Below are 15145 nucleotides of genomic sequence, written 5' to 3' on the forward strand. Positions count from 1 at the left end.
TGGGACCTCATTAAGATAATACAAGATGGGCTGACCCTTCTTAGCTATCGCACTTCGGATCTGGTAAGTTTCCAAAGATCAATTAGGATCCGTAGCTCTTTTGGATCCTCCTTCTAATTCACCCGGCTCATAGAGATATCGAACCGTGACATCACCTAATTTCTTTTCCTGGGGGAAGACCGCCCTCGAACTTCTGACGAAGGGACTTGTGTTCCACGTGTTTCTTTTTTATGGCATCTTTGGGTTTTATCCCCGTAGCCCTGACCGCCTCGTTGTTCAAAGCCGCGACGACCTGGGGGAGCCGCTGTGTCCATTCTCTGTTGCGTTTGGATGGATCTTCCAGCTCTTTCCAATACTGGTACCCAAAGAGACGCTCAGCCAAGGTTTTATTGAATCTTTCGACGATGCTCTGACCCCTGTGGTACTCAGCTTCGGCTCTTCTAATCTTAGTGCTGTGGTCTTTCAGGGTCTTAGTAACCACGCCCATGAACTCTGTCCCCGCATCCACTTGCAGCAGCTTAGACCATTTCAAGACGCGCTTATAAATCCTACCTAGGGCTTCTGCGACTTCCCCAGAATCCTTGCTGGTTATGGGTTCGACGTCCTTGTATCTGCTTGCGATATCAACTACGGTCAAAGCGTACCTATAGGTCTTTTTTCTCACCTTGTCGTGCGGTAAGAAGAGCAAATCTGCCTGATGAACTTCATTGGGGGCATTTACGGTAAAGCTGGGCCTGGGAATGTACTTGGGCACGGGAAGATAAACCTGCCAGAGGGTTTGTTTTCTTAGCCAGTTCTTAGCCGTTTCTTCTGATACCCTGGCCGCGGTCGCGAGTTTCTTGATAGCTGACGCTCCTCTCCAATAGCCTTCAGGCCCATAGTAAATCCTTTTGAGTTTGTCCTCTACGCGGCCCATTATATGAATTCCAAAACAAGATTGATCTTGCGTCCGTTAAAATCCACCGTCTTTCCGTCCACTTTAATGGTGATGTTTATGCTTTCTACCAAATTAGATAAGTCATAGCTCAAAGAAATGGGGGTGTATTCTACCAGGTCAAATGGATTACCTTTGGGTAGAAACTTGGACATAAGAGAAGACTTTTCTCCATTGTTGTAACTATGGACTAAATCGCAATAGACTTCGTAAGAGGACGCGACTTTCCATTTTACAACATATGTAGTACCGCTATTTATTGTGGTACTAGTAAGACCCAGGAGTTCTACCAATGAACTGTCCTTCAAATTAGCGCTTCCATTATTTTTCTTAAATGTCATTTCATGGGGTAATCCTGTGGTAAGAGTATATCCATGCTTTGCTAGCTCCTTAGCCAGTGTTATAGGTGTGTATTGGGAATCTGGTATTTTTGGTTTGTTGGCATTCACAACGACAAAGCCATCAATTAAATTATACCAAGAATTGTACAAAGAGCAACTAACCAACCGAACCCTTTCCGCGCGGATGGGAGGATTCAGATAAGTGGTAAAGTCATTCTTGTCGCTTTCCAAAAAGACGATCATTATATTAGATACGCCAAGGCCACGCCTCCTGCCAGCCCTGCGACTCCTACGAAGACCAACTCACTATTTTTTTGTTTCTTAGAAGGCTGGTAGTAATTCTTAAAGTCAGGCTTCTTTAACGCCACTGTTGGGTGCGCCTGCGAATAAAGTTTGAAGGCGTAGTCTGTGTTTTCGAAGTTCTTATCCGCCTGCATTTTGTCTTGGTAGTTCTTGTCCAACCAATCCCTGTAGGCTTGTCTTTTTTTATTCCAAGCCGCCACGTCCCGCTGATATTTCTCCAGCGCTAAGTCGTGCCTTTTTCTTTCGGCGTTAGATTCTGCGTTTTTATCACCGCTAACTAATTTATCCAGATATCTACCGCCATAATTAGCCCCTGTAAATGCTAAAGCTGCAATGACTCCACCTGCGACTAAGCTAACCATTATATGTTAGGCAGGTACTTTTCCTTCCGTAGGTAATCCTTTAGCAAGATAGCCCCGCCAACGGCAGCGGTCATTTTAGCGAAATTAGCGAAGCTCTTGCTTGGGTCTTCAGTAAAGTCTTCTTTGAGCACTTTCTTACCTACCCAACCAATACCCGCAACAATAGAGGTAATGATAGCTGCTTCTTCAACAGTTTTCAACAATGCAGTCGACATTATATTACAAAGCGAGAAGGTCATTCCATTTCAGGGATTTTGTTTTTTCTGACCTCCACAGGTGCGTGATATGTTGGGGCCTCCCACTTTACTTCTGGCTTCATATTCCGCCATTGTAAATAAAAGCTGACTGCTGCTATAGCAATTCCTAACGCGCCGATGACATAGCCGGGATTCCAAAAGGATTCGCTTTCGTCCTCCACCTTTTCTTCTTTTTTGGCTTTATTCTTTCTGTTCATCTCCGCGAGCTTCTTTCCCGCGGCAACTCTGCCTGCAGATTTAGGCTTGGTAATCTTCTGCTCCTGAGGTTGTTCTTCGGTGCCACTCATCTTATATCTAAGGACTTGAAGGACTTGATAAGTAACTTGACGATGACTTGACAATGACTTAAGGATGACTTGATTAAGTACTTAAGGACGACTTGACAATGACTTGACTAAGTACTTGAGAATGACTTAAGACGACTTGACTAAGTACTTGACAATGACTTGATTAAGTACTTAAGGACGACTTGACTAAGTACTTAAGGATGACTTGACTAAGTACTTAAGGACGACTTGACAATGACTTGACTAAGTACTTAAGACGACTTAAGGACGACTTGACTAAGTACTTGAGAATGACTTGATAATGACTTGACTAAGTACTTGAGGTGACTTGATTATCAGCAAGTGCTGCCTGGAAGACCTTTTCGACTTCTCTGTCCTTCTTGAAGTCCTTCCAAGATGTTCCAAAGGAACCTAGTACCTCTTTCAAGTCAACGTGCTGAGCTACGTGCAAAGCTGCAGAGGCTACTGCCATTAACTTACCGCACTTCAAAGACAACCACCCGCAGGTTATCTTAAGTTCTTGGGATATGACATAGTCATCTCTTATGTCCTTCCGCAGTTGCTCCACATCGTCTATGGGCAGTGCAAGTCCAAGCAATTTAGTCACAAGTCGGATAGCGGAGTCTGCTACGGCGTCCGTGGTCTTACTTGCAAGGGCAGCCTCGTACCTCTTATGGAACTTCTTAACCTCCTCTTCTGACAACTTGTTAACTTGCTCATGGGTAAGTTCCTTGCCTATCATTTCTTTACACTTCCCCGAAGACACAAGGATGTTGAGTTGTTCCTTGAGGTTACTTTCGTCTAACTGTGTGGGGACTTCATCTAAGAGCTGCTCAATCTCCATATACATTAGGAGTTAAAGGTCTTTATCGAATACGGAAACCTCAAAGAGAAGATCATCTTGGAATGTTGATGCGTCTTTAATTGCCGCATGTATTCATGCAACTGTTCCTTGGATATCTCACCGCCGTAGTCGCTTAAGATGGTTTCCAGGTCAGACTTACTGGGTGTATAAAATACGACCAGGGAGCCTATGTTTTCCCTGAAGGGTTTAGAGACACTGGTAAGCTGCTGCGAGAGCAACCAAACGCTAATGTTGTCATGTCTGCCGCTGAAGGCGAGCTTCACTAATTCGGAAGTGCGTCTTTTTACGTCGTCCCCGCAGGCAATGTCATCCAGTATGAGTAAAGTCTGTGTATCTTTAGGGAATTGTTTGTGCCAAAACTTCAAATGGCTGGATAACTCGTTAGGGTCTAAAATATCTACGAAGAAGTCGTCATCTTTCACTCCTATGCCTTCCCAGGTGCGGTTATTTACGTAGGTGGGGCATAATAACACTATGTAGTCAAAACGGTATCTAAAGGGTCCTAATAGCTGCTCCACGATGAACTGGGTCTTTCCGCAGCCGGTGGGTCCTACTATCAGAGCGTTACAAGGCATGTGATCTGGATTCATATATAGATGGAACCAGTGGAAGCAGTAAGAATGATTACCGCCGGCGCAAAGGATAGAAAAGACACCATAGAAATGCAAAGGGAGGAGATAGACCGGTTAAAAGAGCGTGTGCAGGAATTGTATGATGAAATGTGTAGTCTGAAGCGTGCAGAACGGTTTGGTGCGGTTTTAACGATAGTGTGTTGGGCTGCGGAGTCCGTTAAGGACTTCATGAGATATCCCCTCTAGAACCTCATCGTCGTTGCTGGCGTAGCAGCGCATCTTTCATACGCATTTCAGCATAGCGACTGAAAGTACGTGCTTGTGATGGATCGTATAAGCACTGCCACAAGTGTTGTTCCTTCCTGACGCAGCCACACTTATCGCAAGTGTCGTTCCAGTAGTTTACGTTCTCCCAGGCGACCTTTTCAAATGTGACGTCGAAGTTCACAAAGAGGTTGTCTATTTCTTTTTTCTGGTTGTTTAATTGCCTTACCGTGTCGACTGGACAACAACGTTCTGCTACGTCGCCATGCTCTTCGCAGGCGACTTCTGAAAGGTCGTATCGTTTACATCTGTATTTGTGCCAGGCATCTTCAAAGGATGCGTTGCAGCTTTTGCAAAGAGATTTGAGGCAGACTCTGTGTTCCATGTGGTATGCTAGTGCTTGAGAAGAGCTTAGTACCTTGTTGCATTCTTCGCAAGTAAGGTTGTGTGCGTTGTTTCGGCGACAGACTTTGTTTTTGACGTGGTAGAAACAAGCTTGCGCGGTAGCAAAGGTCTTATTGCAATGTTCGCATGTCGTTTCTGTCGCGCGTTGCTTAAAGCAGACCTTGTTTTTGACGTGGTAGGAACGAGCTTGGCTGGTCGTAAAGGTCTTATTGCAATGTTCGCATGTCGTTGCTGCGCGTTGCTTAAAGCAGACCTTGTTTTCGGTGTGATAGTTAAGTCGCTGTAAGGAACTGAATCGTTTGTTGCAATCGTTGCACGTCATTATAGTAGGGTGTTCTTTATGCCTTATTAATAATCCTACTTCGTTGTTGCTGATAGGGTAGGGTCTCTTAAGGCCTTTAGTTTTAATGATTGGTTATTATTCTTTAATGTTTTAAATGTTATTAGGCTGATATTCTTAGGGCCTTTAGTTTTAATGATTGTTTATTATTCTTTAATGTTTTAAATGTTATTAGGCTGATATTCTTAGGACCTTTAGTTTTAATGATTGATTATTATTCTTTAATGTTACTTAAATATGATGGATGAAAAGAGGATAATATTAAGGACCCCTAAGTTAAGTCTTTACGTAACGTATTCTAAGAAATAATAATAATAATGAAATAATATTAAGGACCCCTAAGTTAAGTCTTTACGTAACGTATTCTAAGAAATAATAATAATAATGAAATAATATTAAGGACCCCTAAGTTAAGTCTTTACGTAACGTATTCTAAGAAATAATAATAATAATGAAATAATATTAAGGACCCCTAAGTTAAGTCTTTACGTAACGTATTCTAAGAAATAATAATAATAATAATGAAATAAGATATCCTTACGTCAAAGTTAAGGCGCAGGAGGAATCCTAGTAACCCTTTCAATATATGGACTGCATTACGTGTGAACTACCTGCCGACTGCATAATTCGTGAGGAGAAAAGATACGCCTGTCCTCATTGTAATAAGGTATTCCCCGAAGGATCCTTTGTTGGGCATTGGTGTCCCACAGATCCTAAAACACAAAGAGAATCTGTAAGTATATGGAGCGACTGCGATACCGTCCCATAAGCACCATTTGCGGTGACTGCGGTCAAAAGCTGTCCACCCTCCAAGCCTTACAATATCACCGCGACAACAAAGTCTGTCTAAATAACTACTGCCGCCGCTGTGATGAGCCCTTCTTTGAAGAGAACTGGCATAAGTACCGCTGCCGCCGTTACCACCTAGAAGGTATTGCCTGCGAAACCCACGGTGACATAGCCGAACGCTGTTGTCCCCTTGAAACCTCCCGGGCGCTGACAAAGCGTAAGAAGGAAATTGACCAAACCTTTGTAGGCTTTGACGATGTTGAGGGCGTTAAATGGGAGGACAGGGAACACTGGGAGGCTATTTGCGATCGCTGCTGCTGTCAACGGAGCGGACAACATATTTGGTGCTGTCTATACGACGGACCACGTCCTTTAGACCATTACCTGGCGGTACGAAAGGCTTGGAAAAATGATAAAGATATATGATTCCTCAAATCGCAGCATTCGTAGGAGGCGTCTTAATTACCGTATCCGCTTACCACATAACAGAAAAAATGAGGTCCGCCGTAGCAGACCAATACTTAACCGCCCATGAGGATGACTTCTAATCGCACAGAGGATTAGCATCTACCTTCCTTTCAACGTCGAACTTCCATCGACCGCTGACCTTACCATAGCTGCGTATGTGTGTGAATTCCTCACCTTGAAGGACATACCGCACGCAGTCCGGTGCCCACAGTGTGCACTCTTTACCGTCGTGTTCCAAGACCAACCTTAAACGGCTAATGTCTTCGAACACAACATAATTTTTTATTCTGTATGAAATGCCTTGGACTAATTCACGCCAGTGTGTCTGTTCAACTATCATTATATCTATGAAATATTCTTTGGTGAGTCCTTAACGTATCCTGCGTCTTAAAAGCCTTATCACACCAAGGACAAGGTATGCGAATGCCTTCCGCGTAATGGTCGATCTCCCTGCATATAAGGTCGTAATCATTGCACACCATAGTTAGGTAACCATTTGCTTTGTATTGTGCGAGTAATGCCTTTTGTTTTGAGGATAATACGCCGTTACCCTTAGGTGTCTTCAACTCCAAGCATAACCCATTATGTTTTTTATGTGCATTGAGAACTAAGATGTCAGGCTGACCTGCCTGGTAACCTTTCTGCCAACATACTATTCTTTTTCTAGCTGAGTCCTGTAGTTCTCCAAGACCTGGTGCCAGCAGTAGGATAGGGTGGAATCGACGTATGTAGTTTACGACCTTCTTATGCAGGTCAAATTCATTTTCTATTTTGAATATTAACTTATTAGGACTGTCAAAGCGCCGCTCTATTTCATACTTACCTGTTTTCCTGAGGGTAGGGAGAACATCGCCTAACACCCAGTTTCTGAACTCCTTAGCTACGGACTTTTCAGATCCGAATATTAACTCATAAAGACCCATTTCAGTGATGTAAACGGTATGTGGTTGCGCATTAGGGGTGTCAGTCAGATTGACACCCTTTATAGACCCTAAAGTTACCTTGTTTTCCTCTGAGACGTGTGCTCTAGCTGCATCCCTAGAGTTAACGTAACCCAACGCCAAAGCCACCTCCTTCGCTTTGAAATAAAGTTTATCGCCTTGCACTATGCATTGCAGTTTGGTGTTGTTGTTTTTGAATACGCGAAGCATTATATACGTAAGGGATATTTTTATCCTTTCTTGGATGAGGGAGCGCAGTGCATTAATATGCAACACTCTTTAGCTGATTCATTTCTACAGTCAGTTGCGCGTCAGAGACAACGAAGACGTATGCGTTGATCTTGTCTGAGTCACTTGCACTAGTGTTTGGATCTCGCTTGATTTCCAGGGTAATGCCGTCCTGGGTATTTACCAGACGCAATCCCTGTCCATGTAAATCCTCGTCGTCGGTGGTTCGCATGTCAATCCACAATGCATACTTATCGGTAAAGAACTCGCCAGGTGCAACTTGATCCCCAAACTTTCTTTTTATTTCCCTGTAGATGTCTGAGGGCTTCATTCCCTGCGAATACACCTTATTTGGAACTCCATTGATGCTAATCCCGACGTTGGTGATGTTGGGGTTATGAAAGGCTTCAGAGTCGCGCTTACCGGCTTCATAAGGTTTGATAAATACCAACATCAGCCCTGTAAGACTACGACGTGGTAAATTAATGCTCTGAGTAATTACCGCGTCTGTCTTATCCAGGAAACTAAAGGTTTTGTACATTACCGCGTGGTCATACAAGAAAGCCTTTCCGGAGCTGTATTCCATGCCAGCGCTGCGTGCTAAATCTTCGGAATGTATGGTTTCATACTGCAATTCCAGGTTGGTAATGGCGTATGGATGAATACTTCCCGACAACGCAGTGCTTAACCCACCAATGATGTTAGTTATGTTGGCTAAGGTCACTTCAAACTGCAACTCACTCAACTGTCTAGGATAATAAACTCCGTGGCTGGTAATAGCCTCAAAGTCCAATGGTATTACGTATTTAGTACCATAGGCTGTTTTAATGGCCTTTGCATCTGCCACTGCGGTTTCTCCGCTGCCGTCAGTAGGTTGTGTCTTGGTAGGAGTCCTAACCTTACGTAAGATTGTGCTACCAATACCCTGCTCTATCTTTTGTGCCCTTTCGAATGCAGTCAACCACAGATCTTTGTAAGTGGTGTAAAGGTCATAGTTGTTTAAGTCTAAGAGGGATTCCCCGGCAAACTTTACTCGCATCTTTGAAACAATGTTGCGACCAAGATTGTTAACGATAATCCTTTCATCTGCGACGGTAGGTTGCACCGTCAAATCAAACCTTAACGCCAGGGTGCCAGGAACTAACACTAGGTTATCTGTTAGGCGGGGCACACCTACGTACAGCGTTTCTCCAGGTTTAGCGCTGCTTGGGGTGAATGTGACTCGGTGAAAGGTGCGTTCTGCTTTCAGTCCGCCAACCTGCTTAGGTAATACGTTGGGATTTAACTTTGAGCTTATCATATATAATGGAAGTAGAAGGAACAGATTTTGATCCCACCACTGAAGAAGGTCAAGTCGATATTAACGACGAAGAATACGACGCATGGACTAAAGGCCCGGAAACCGACCCCTTAATCTACGACGCAGCCTTACACGATAAATATGGTAGTAGATGGAAAAGCGCCAAGGCCGCCTTAAATCGCATGTGGCAATCAAGACACCACGGCAAACCCATCCCTGAATACTTGGAGCTTCAAAACATGGGCGGAGCAACCGCGCGGGAAACTGTAGAGTGGGCAATGCAAGAGCTAAATGAGCGTTATTCCCGTTTCGATGCTGACGACGTAAGGCTCACAGAACGCGGAAACAAAGTCCTCATAAGCGTCCAGGACCTGAGATATCCTGACAAAGACCGCTGGACGAAACCACAACCCCTCTTTGATAAAGATGGTGAAGTTAGGGGTGACGTGGCGAGATTAAAAGGCTTCCAGCGTGCCACTAGAAGCATGTTAGAAAGGTTGGAAACCCTGAATGAAAAGGTCGCGCTAGAAAAGCGCGTCGAAGGACTACAAGAAACGTTGGAAGAAAGGGAAGCAGATTATATACGACAAAACCGACTACTCCTTGATACTCAAAAGAGAGAAGTTGACGACAAGAACCAAAGAATAATAGAAATGAGAGAACAAAGAAACAAAGCCCTACGTGATAGGGACCAAGCCCAAAAGGCCTTCGAACTTGCCTTGCAAGACCTAGACATAAACAAGGAAGAAGCTAGGAACTTACGTACCACCATAGCTAACTCTTTAGAGGAACGGCGGCAGTTGGTTGCCGAAATTAACGCTAAAGAAGAACAAATCCGGCAAAGAGATCAGGCTATTGAAGACCTGGAGGGACAAATAGAGCGGCAGCAGGAAATAGTTGCGGATCAAACTCGCCCCGAAGAGGAAAGGGAAGCAGCTCAAAAGGAAGTAGAAACCCTTCAGGAGCGCCTTGCAGAATTACATACGCAAAAGGAAAACCTGGAAAGAGAATTGGGGCTTACCACCAAGGAAAAGGTAAAAAGAGCCCTTTTGAAGTATGGCGTTCCGCTGGCATTCGCGGTCGCTATTTCAAGCGTAGTAGGAGTTATCCTATCCGCGCTTAAGGCTACGGGCGCGGGCGTAAAGAAATTAGGCAATGGGCTGACGGCCTTGGGAAAAAAGATGGCAGCCGGTCTTCCTGGGCTGCTGGGTTCGGTTGTTTCCTTGGCACTTAGGGCCGGCGGAGAACTGTTGAAGTTTGTGGGGAATAACATTTGGATATTAGTAGTAGCTATTGGGGTGGTACTCTTGAAGAAGATGAAGGTTTAATCTTATCTGGGTACGTTACTGGTGGCTTATCGTCGTCAGGCATCCGAGGTGTTCTCGACTGGGGATAAGTAAAGATAGTATTCGCGCCGCCTTGATAATGCGAAACTAAAGGTATGAAAGTCATAGTACTAATGGTCTTATGACTCCAGGTAGCATCCACCGGGGGGCCAGCTGCCGGATAGGTGGTATTTATCCCAACAATACCCGAATGGGTGCTCCTTGTGTCGCTTGGACGAATTTGAAGCCTCGCATGTTGACAATTAGCTATTATGTGAAAAGTCACCGGTGTTAGGTTCTCCGAGCTCGTGGTCGTGGGCTCAAAAGTGAAGTGGGTTAAATGCCTCTTATTATTTTTTTTCCTGTAGGGTAGTAGTGGGTGGTCATTCTCATCAAGGATTCTAAACCCAACATTGCAATCATTCCACGTACTAATGTTAATAGTGCATATGATCATACCAAGACCTCCAACCTTCACCTGCAGGTTGGTATCATGCCAGCTATCGTCAGAGTACTCCTCCTCCTCTAAATAATAAAAAAACGAATCTTCCTTTACATGTGGGTTATTCATATATACCAGGAAATAAGTTCCCTTCTAGAGGCTAACTACCGTAAGCACGCTAATAGTCTTGTGATTATAATTGTAATCTCTTTTATCATCTATGCTATTTACCGTAACCTTCCCCGTATCGTCTACTCTTATCTGCAGCTTTACCTTCCCATGACAATCGGCGACCATATGAAAAGTCCAAACGGAATGATTTTCAAGGCTGCTGGGGTTAGGCTCTACGGAAAAATGTGCAGGCTCCCTGTTATTATCTTTTACGCGCATGGGCTGCAGTATTCCGTTGTCGTCGCAGAAACGAAATCCTACGTTGGCATGACTACTTGCGCCAATGCAAATACTACAAAGGATTAACTTCTTTCCTGAGTAGTTCAAATTCACAGACATCCCTGTGACATCAACCCAAGATGCCTGGGTGTATCTTTTCTCACCTTTGTAAGTCGTATAAACACAATCTACTCCAGCCATGTAGGGGTTGTTCATCGCCATATATAATAGCTCAGACCAATGCTTGCAACTGTTAAGCCGGCTTTTAGTAAGTTATGGTTATATTCCTCAGGTATCGCAGGTAGGACCTTCTTTGATGGTTTCTTAACTGTGGGTAGCTTCGTTTCGTGTGACTTTTTTGGCTTCTCTACGAAGTGAGGAATGTTCCTAAGAGTGTCAGAGTTCACGTCGTTCACCCCAAACTTCATATCCTTAGTAGCTCGCTGCAGTTTGTTGTTGTATCCTACTACAGAACCAGTATTTATAGATAAATTACTAGGCATTAACCAACAACCCGGGGCTACTGCATAGTCCAACCTTGCCTTAGAATTTTGTATAGCTAGTTGGTAACGCTGTACGCCCTTGCTAATGTCGCCCTCCAAGATTGAACTTTCAAATAAGATCAAGGCTTCGGCTCGCGTCTCTTCTGCGGCGCCCGTATTTCCGATTATGCTGGATCGGGTGTTTACCTGAGCTCCAAGGATAGAATACACGTAAGCTTCTATGCTGCGGTTTAAACGGGCAAGGCCGGCTTTGGTTAGTCCTTTACCTTCTGGGGGTATGAAATTAAGATATTGCTTTGTTTGCTCGTCGTTGGTAATTTTGATAATCAGTGGATTAGCCCCTGCATACTTACCGCCCTCGTCTTTGAACAAAGGTCCGTCTCTAACTTCCTTAGTGGTCTTAGCGTTTGGTTCAAAGAAGGTGCTACTGTCGTGAGTTTCTTTGTGATACCCAGTGTTCCATCGTAGATTCAACGCATGAACTTCCTTATCACTTAGCTCGTGTCCACCAATCCCCCAATAAGCCCAAATATGCCCCAGACCATTGTTAGCGCCGGCAGTGCATCGGAAATCCTTCCCTACAACGTCAAACTCCTTACAAAGTCTGTCATAAGCCGGCACGCTGTATTTATTATCTCTTGGATAAAACGTGGCATCTCCCGGCAGCGCAATAACACCCATTTCATGCAGTATTCTTCTAACCGTGAAGTGAAAATGAAACATAAATATTGAATTCTTCATCAAGCTTGCGCTTACACCACAGCCGCTAGTGGCACACCAAACTGCAAAGTTTAGTTGCTGCGGCCAATAACGCATGTTAGGACCACTTAACCATTCATGAGATTCCTTAGCGGTGGTATGAACAATGGGTACGTCTTTGAAGATATCCCGCACCTTTAACGGAAAGGAATGCTTGTTAGAAATCCGCATGTTCAACGTTAAATCCAAGCTTGGGTGTTTATCAAATGAAACTGCAGGTTTCGGATAAGTACTGGTACCCAGCAATAATTCCTTTGACCAACTGGGTTCAACATGCGTTGGCGCTGGCGTTGGCTTATGCATTGGCGAATGCTTCAGTTGATCGTCTATTTGATTAACCAGCGTAGGCTTCAAATCCTCGTTGCTGTACATCCTAGAGCCGTTATAGTAAATACCATCGGGTCTTCTTTCGAACTTACTGGGGTCTGCATGTGGAAACATCTTCCTAAATGCTCTCCAATTCCAGTAATCCCGGTTGTCGTGATGTGGCTGCTCCTCAATATCATTCCCAAAAGCGTCGTACATTAGTATATATAATGGATGTTATACCATCAGCGCCTCCACTTTATCCTGAACTTCCTAAGGAACCTAACGAATTAAACGCTGAAAACTTTCGTCTGAATAAAGCGAACTTAATCCTGGCTTACTTGGAAGGGCAGACAAAACACTACGAAAAAGTTAGGAAAAAGTATGCTAGAGCCCGAAGCATATTACATAAAATCGCAATAACTTCCGGCTCCATGTCCGTGGCGTTAACAGGCACTGGCGTTGCTACTTCGCTTACTGGACCTGGGGTAATTGTTGGAGTTCCTTTAGCTAGCGTCGGCGCCGCCTGCGGCATCGTTTCCGCTGTTACAACAGGCATTATGAAACAGTTGTCAAGCAAAATATCCAAGCATGACACGACAATAGCTCTGTCAAAGGCTAAAGTAAATACTATCACTGACCTTGTCTCAAAGGCTTTGTGTGACAGAAAGATAGATGATGTAGAATTCTCGCTTATTCTAGCTGAAGAGGAAAAGTATGAGAAATTAAAGTCGGATGTAAGAAATAAAAAAACAATTGTAAGAGATCTTTCCGAGGAATCTCGCAAAAAGATCTACCAAGAAGCAAAAGAAGAGCTTCAAAGAAAACTCGCTCAGTAAAGATTTGCTTTGAAAAGAGCGTGACAGGATTCTATTTGCATATTGAACGCCGGCTGTCATATGCAAATTGACTGAATTACATCATCGCCTTGGAATCCATTCTAACAGGGGGTGGTTGGAATCAATTTCGTAAAATATTTCATAGATTACGTCAGGGTAATAAGGAATATCCTTATTCAGCTGACAAAACATCCACTCGGCTCTGCTCATATCAGAAACCTCAGGAATAGACTTACCGGTAATTTCAGACAAAAGATAGGGAATAGCTTTGTAATACTTCCCTAGCTTTAATTTTTCTAGCGTTTTCCGCAGGCTTTGTGGCGTTGGCTCTTCTAAGTGGTCTATAATTCTTTCCATTACTTCGTTATCTAAATATACTGGCTGATGACCTTGTATGTAACTCATCCAGCCTCTGAAGTATTTTATTCTTTTGTATGGAGTCTTCTTACGACCTCCATTGGCGTAATATTGCTCTTTGGTGGCATTTGGTACGGCATTACGAATATTCTTACCACACTCGTAACACTGTGCTGACGTGTCGTCTTCTATTTGCATTTTCTTACCACAACAAATATACTTATTTGGCTTAGTAGGTACAAACTTGGGTTTTAAGCACTTTATACAGAAGTCAAAAACAAACTCTTTACAATCTTCGCACTCCATATATAGACTAACATATCTTACATAGACGCGGGATGCGGGTAATCGCGGTACGAATCGAGGTGGGTACTTTAGACGGGTAATCCTCCGGTTGTCGTTGCGCTGGAACCCCCATCCCCTATACTACTCTCATATAAAATTTTTCTCAGAACAATTCAGAACATACTGTATTCCTCTGCTATCATTATTTTTAAATTAATTATCCTAGACTTACAGAGAGAAAATATAGGATACACATGCCTAGTCTGCACATATTTTGGAATTTGAATTTCATTATTTTATATTAAATGAATCAGCATTAAAAATAGAAACGTTTGAATGATAAAATATGAAACTAATAAGCCTCAAATAAAATTTCTCTCAGAACAATTCAGAACATACTGTATTCTACTGCTATTATTATTTTTAAATTAATTATCCTACCTAAGAGAAAAAATATAGGATACAAATTCAATATGCATTGTTAGAAACATAGAATCGAGGCTCCTCTGTCTTTGATTATTTGCATGTTAATTCTGATTTGCCACATTATGTTTACTCAATTACATCACAAGCTATGCCACGTGTAATACTGACAGGAAATGTTAGCTTCGTTCCCAGTTTTAGTTTAGTTAGTTGAATCGTCCACGAAAGAGTTACCCCCTGGCCCTTTAGAGTGCAAGCGGGAACAGATGTGTAAGTACAGTAATTAGCTTTACACCTTGTCTAAGCCTTAGCCTCGGGCATAATAGCCTTTTAGTTACTTTATAAGACCCGTCTATGGTTTATACCGTGTTTAGTCAAGCACACGGCAACGCCCTGAGATTTCTATTGCTTAACAAGCATTCAATTTACAAAGCCAGGCCTATATCTGTATTTGTACATTTAAATCTGTACCTTTAAGTCTAAAGCCTTTATTGATCTCATTATCGCTAGTACGTTTTCACGTCGCTTGGAGTGGCACACCCTAAGGCACAGCCAAAATCGCATCATTTATATTAGTATTCATAAGAGTTTATAGTAGTTATTTGATTGCTATGTTATCATAAAAACTATATAAGTATCATTCTACTTGTACCTTTAGTTTCTTAATTTTTTAGAGTTTGTCATACTAAAACTATGATCGGAACGCATGTTATTCTTCATGCGTGATTCTCTTGTAATCCTATCATTTAGTAATTATGTCATTGATTGTATTGTTTTCAGTTTACGTTTGATTATCGTCAATTAAAATCACCGTCAATCACAGCCGATTTTCCGTGGTTCCTGACCTTATTCAACCAGTA

General features: G+C 43.1%; 1 protein-coding gene and 1 long non-coding RNA gene across 3 annotated transcripts; one reads left to right on the forward strand and one right to left on the reverse strand.

Annotated features, from left to right (window-relative positions):
- Positions 1-5429: 5429 nt before the first annotated feature.
- LOC148904531 (uncharacterized) lies at positions 5430-14026 on the reverse strand. 2 transcript variants are annotated; one of them, XM_089024811.1, is made up of 3 exons: positions 13457-14026; positions 13023-13083; positions 5430-5643 (listed from the first exon to the last, which is right to left on the reverse strand). In XM_089024811.1, the coding sequence occupies exons 1-3, from the start codon at positions 13881-13883 to the stop codon at positions 5538-5540; spliced, it is 594 nt and encodes a 197-aa protein (XP_088880937.1). In that variant the 5' UTR covers positions 13884-14026; the 3' UTR covers positions 5430-5537. The 2 variants fall into 2 exon arrangements, with proteins under 2 accessions (XP_088880937.1, XP_088880936.1); XM_089024810.1 differs by lacking the exons at positions 13023-13083; positions 13457-14026 and adding an exon at positions 11670-12830.
- Positions 14027-14040: 14 nt separating this feature from the next.
- LOC148904532 (uncharacterized) lies at positions 14041-15107 on the forward strand. Its single transcript, XR_016118831.1, has 2 exons — positions 14041-14555; positions 15066-15107. It is a non-coding gene; the product is annotated as an uncharacterized LOC148904532 (long non-coding RNA).
- Positions 15108-15145: the final 38 nt, after the last annotated feature.

Source organism: Actinia tenebrosa, unplaced genomic scaffold (assembly GCF_029948245.1).
Source record: "Actinia tenebrosa isolate PJP-AT-01 unplaced genomic scaffold, QUT_ActTen_1.0 PGA_scaffold9__36_contigs__length_13948895, whole genome shotgun sequence".
In the NCBI taxonomy this organism is placed as follows: domain Eukaryota; kingdom Metazoa; phylum Cnidaria; class Anthozoa; order Actiniaria; family Actiniidae; genus Actinia; species Actinia tenebrosa.